This window comes from Chelmon rostratus, chromosome 19 (genome assembly GCF_017976325.1).
Source record: "Chelmon rostratus isolate fCheRos1 chromosome 19, fCheRos1.pri, whole genome shotgun sequence".
In the NCBI taxonomy this organism is placed as follows: Eukaryota; Metazoa; Chordata; class Actinopteri; order Chaetodontiformes; family Chaetodontidae; genus Chelmon; species Chelmon rostratus.
In genome coordinates this window covers 21,160,283-21,164,811 of record NC_055676.1, presented here as the reverse complement: position 1 = coordinate 21,164,811, position 4,529 = coordinate 21,160,283, and the positions used below count along the sequence as shown (strand labels likewise).

General features: G+C 45.8%; 1 protein-coding gene across 1 annotated transcript; it reads right to left on the bottom strand.

Moving 5' to 3' along the window:
- Positions 1-2,319: 2,319 nt before the first annotated feature.
- On the bottom strand, positions 2,320-3,876 carry LOC121623349 (alpha-2B adrenergic receptor-like). Its single transcript, XM_041960610.1, has one exon. It carries the CDS (start codon positions 3,874-3,876, stop codon positions 2,320-2,322), a length of 1,557 nt encoding a protein of 518 aa, XP_041816544.1.
- Positions 3,877-4,529: the final 653 nt, after the last annotated feature.

Here is a 4,529-nt window from a genome sequence, read left to right as displayed (position 1 = left end):
CTGGTGTGTGGGTGCTCGCTGTCAATCCCACCCACCCTGCTCTGAAACGACAAGCAGTGTTCATACAGCCTCACCACGTCCTTTATTCAACCCTTTACATGAAGCCATTTCAAAATAAAAGCACAGCACTGGGACACAACGACACAGGAGCAGAGATAGAAGTACAAGTAGATACAAGGCAATGCAGAGTGGTACTTCAGTACATGCTAGAAAACTTAAAGTCCAGCTGAAATCACTAAATTTGGACAATTTCAAATTTGGTGCTGATGTTAATTTTGATGCTGAAAGGAATAAACGTACTTTAGCATCAAGTGTTTGTGATTAACAGCTAAGATGGAAAAGGTACTGAGGCCGTGAAAGTTTTGGATTGAATGAACTTTCACATCAGGTTGAACTTCTGATCCAAATCTGTGCCGCCGACTCACAATAAACCATCTTCAGAGTGCTGATGCTGTTGTAGCTTATTAGCTGTGTGTCAGTACGCTCATACGAAACAGGTATAGATGGTTTTAATAATAACAATGGTCAATTCTTGTCAAAAGGGTCTCAAATACAACAAATATAGGCAGGATCAATCAAATCAAATTGATTGGCTCTGAGAGGCTGTTTAGAAATGAGCTGCGATATGATTGGATGGCACATGCTGACACATGAGAATGACCTCCAGCCATCATGTTCCCCTTAGGATGATCTGTACTAACAATTATGACCAAATACCTGCAAAACTAATCTTTAGCAGCCTTCGTTTACTGCAGATTAGCAAATGTTAGCATGTTAACATGCCAAAGTAAGAAGGTGAAACATTTTACTTGCTAAACATTCTCATATTAGCGTGTTAGCATGCTGATGTCAGCACAAAGTACTGCTGTGCCTAAATAAAGCTTCAAAGAGCCACTAGCATGACCGTAAAACTCGTAGCCTTGTTTCGCAAAACATGTCAGCAACAGAGCAGCAGAAAATGACATGCAGTTCAATTTTAGTCGGACTTTAGAACAATAAGCAAGAATACTGTCTTATGTTTAAGCTAATACTGTACAAAAGCTAATTCCAATGATGGTGTTCTGTCACATGTGTATACAGTACTGAATGCTTCATTCAAGCAAATTTCTGTCGGCTTTGAAAAGATAACATGCAGCTGCAAACTCAGTCTCTCTCTCTCACACACACACACACACACACAGTAGCCTATTCGCACACCCACAAAATCAGATCAGTCCGGAGGAGGAGCGTCTTCATCAGGGATTCTGATCGGCGTCGGGGTCAGTGCTGAGTTCAGTTACAGCCTGTATTGCTTTGGCAGCGAGCACAGCGAAAGGGATTCAAAGCTCACTGTCCATCGTGTTCATTAACTATTGCAAATAAATCCAAATCTTAGTGAAAACACCTCAAACTGCAACAGATTGCCTAAAACACATGCACCGACTCCCTGCATCCGTTTTAGTTAGAGGAGAAAAACACAACATTAAAAGGGGAGGAAAGATTAAAGGAAAGTGGGACAAGTGAACAGCTCAGCTCGCGAAGTGAACTCTTGCAGTTCCCATCTTTCATGCAGCCTCTGCTGATTCTCGGCTCTCTTGCTCTAGTTTCTCCCCGTTAAAGCCTGTGGCCATCACCTTAATGAGCATTTCCCAGCGAGAGGTGTAACATCCAACGGTTCACAGAGACTTGGGAATACACCGAGAAAAAGCTCGATCCATCACAATGCACACGTCCCAAGTTACAGCTTTAGCTGGAGGAAGAAACGGGAGGAAGAGAGTGAGGGGCGCGCAGAAGACGATGCTCACATTTCCCCTATCTTGTGTTCCTTGAGTGCCCATTTTATCTCCGATAAAGGACACTTAGTGATATTTGTTCTCTTCCAGTCAAACCCTTAGGCAACTGTCCTCCACTCCCATGCATACACAAACACACAAACACACATATACCACCACTGTTCTGTTTGTACTGCAAATTACTGAACACAGACCCTGTATCCTCTTGTCTTCCGATTTAAAATATAATCAAATCACTCTCCTTCAGAGTCAATGAATATACAATTACACTGTATTCTTAAATAACATTAAAGATAATTGATTCAGCCACTTGACTGTGGCTTTCTGAAATCTTCTTCTTTGTTGGTGCTGCTGTGACTCAGCTAACAGCGTCCAGACGAACACAAGAAGAAGGGAAAATGGTTGCAATTTCCTCCTTAATGTACAAGTGTTTATGTCAGTGCTGAAGAGGTTCAATCCCGAGCAAGCACGGAGAGAAAGTCATTACTCTTCCTCCTCAAACAAACAGTCTTTACGTCCAGCTCAAAACATAATCATACCGTCCTCTCTAGAAGAACGTACCCTTTGTGTCCCGGCACAGTATCCTCTTGAAGGCCTTCCTGAAATCGTTGTTGAAGATGGTGTATATGACCGGGTTCAGGCAGGAGTTGCAGTAGCCAATCCAAAAAAAGAATTTAAACAAGGGGTTGGGGATGCTGCAAGTCTCAGGGCACACCGCCTGAAGAGAGTAAGAGAAGAAGAAAGGGAACCAGCAGATCACAAACACTCCCATCACCACAGCCAACACGAAGGTGAACCTCTTCTCCCGGTTCACCATGGCCTTGCGGCGGGAGATAGGCGTCCCCTGAATTTTAGGCGTGTCCTCGGGTACCAGTTTGATGCCTGACGATGTGGCCATAGTGTTTTTGTATTTGCAGGTCAGGTTTAGCACCTGAGCTTTAAACCCTTTGCTTTGGGACAATCCCAAAGTCTGCTCGCCGGTCTTGTTTGTCTTTTCTTTGCCGTCAGCCCTGAGAACTCCCTCCTCACCTGCCTCCAGCTCGCCGTCAGAGTCCGAGCTGGAGGTGTTGTTGGGAAGTGCTTCACCCCCTTCGCCAGGACGTGTCTGGGACTCTTTGTGGGGAACTGCTGAGATGATTTGGCTTTCATGTTGGGGGATTGTGGGGGAGGAGGTGGATTTTGGGACTGGAGCGGTGCTTGAATTAGGGGGGTAGTGCTGAGTGTCGTGGCTCGTGGGATTCCCAGGTGCTGATGGGGTAGAATCTGAGCCAGACATCCTGGTCTGGACTTTATCTTCTTCTCCTTTAGTCGTACCTCCTTGATCTCCGTTCTGTTTTGCCGGCTTGGATAACTTTCGAGGCCCACTGGTCGCCACCGCTTTGTGCTTCTGTCCTGGCGGGCAGCGAGTGTGCTGCTTAGCGATCTGATAAATCCTCACATAGACCAGAATCATTATCACACAGGGGGCGAAGAACGAACCAATGGTGGAGTAGAGAATATACCAGCGCTCGTTGTTTAGTTCGCACACCTCCTCGCCTCCTTCGCTTTTGTCCAGGGTGAGAAGAGGAGGGAAAGAGATGACCGCGGAGATCAGCCAGACAATGATAATGGCCGCCTTGATTCGTATGGGAGTGCGTTTGGCGCCGTAGGACACAGGCCGAGAGATCGACAGGTAGCGGTCCAGCGCTATCGCACACAGGTGCACAATGGAGGAGGTGCAGAAGAGAACGTCCAGTGCCAGGTAGATTTCACACCAAATGGAGCTAAATGCCCAATAGCCCTGCAGCTCGTTAGCCAACGAGAAGGGAATAATAAGCGTGGCCACTAAAATATCCGCTGCAGCCAGTGACACCAGGAAGAGGTTCTGAGCCCCCTTGAGGGATCGTGACGTCAGGACGGCGATGATGACCAGGATGTTCCCAACAATGGTTACGATCATCATGAAGGTGATGGCGATGGCAAAGGCTGCGGTGGCTTGTGGGGTGTAAGGCGAGGTCCTGACGGTGCTCCGGTTGCAGGGTCGCGTGCCGGAGATGAGGCTGGTGTTCCTGTTGGGGAGCCCGCCGAGCTCCGACAGGCAGGATGAATCTGCAGCGGCTGCCATTGCGGTGAAGGGCTGAACGTTATGAGCGGCCTCTTACAGACTGAGAGACGGCAGAAAGGTGTTTTTATGGTAAACCATTGAGAGGCAGGACGTCCACAATAAAAGGAGAGACTGAGGGGCCGGATGGCTGCCGGTCAGGGTGAAGCCATGCAGTCTTTGTACTGCGAGGAGGATCTATAAGAGACAGACATGAGTTTAGATATGAGTATAGTCCAGCATAGGTACTGTGCATGTATTCTGTGTTATTATATACACATATATATATATATACATATATGGAGTTTTCACAGACAAGAAGCAACAAAACCTGACGTGTACAACACAAACAAAATTCAGAGCACATAATACATAGATACTATTAAAGTACTAGTACTTTTTCCTTTTATGCTACTTTACACTTCTACCTCAATACATTTCAGAATGAAATACTGTACATTTTACTACTTTGTAGATTATCATTTTTCCTAAAAATACATAAACCTATAAGATTAAACGAGTGTTTCTGAACCTATCAGCAGTTTGCCTTTTTTTTCTTTCCTCTCATTAATCATCTGACGACCCCTCAGATTGATCTGGTGAGCCTCTGGAGGGGCACGACCCCGACGTTGGTTATGAACGAGTAATTAAATCTTACATGAATCATAAACATCTCC

Excerpts from the sequence above, each read along its gene's own strand:
- LOC121623349 (XM_041960610.1), bottom strand. The coding sequence starts at position 3,876 with ATGGCAGCCGCTGCAGATTCATCCTGCCTGTCGGAGCTCGGCGGGCTC.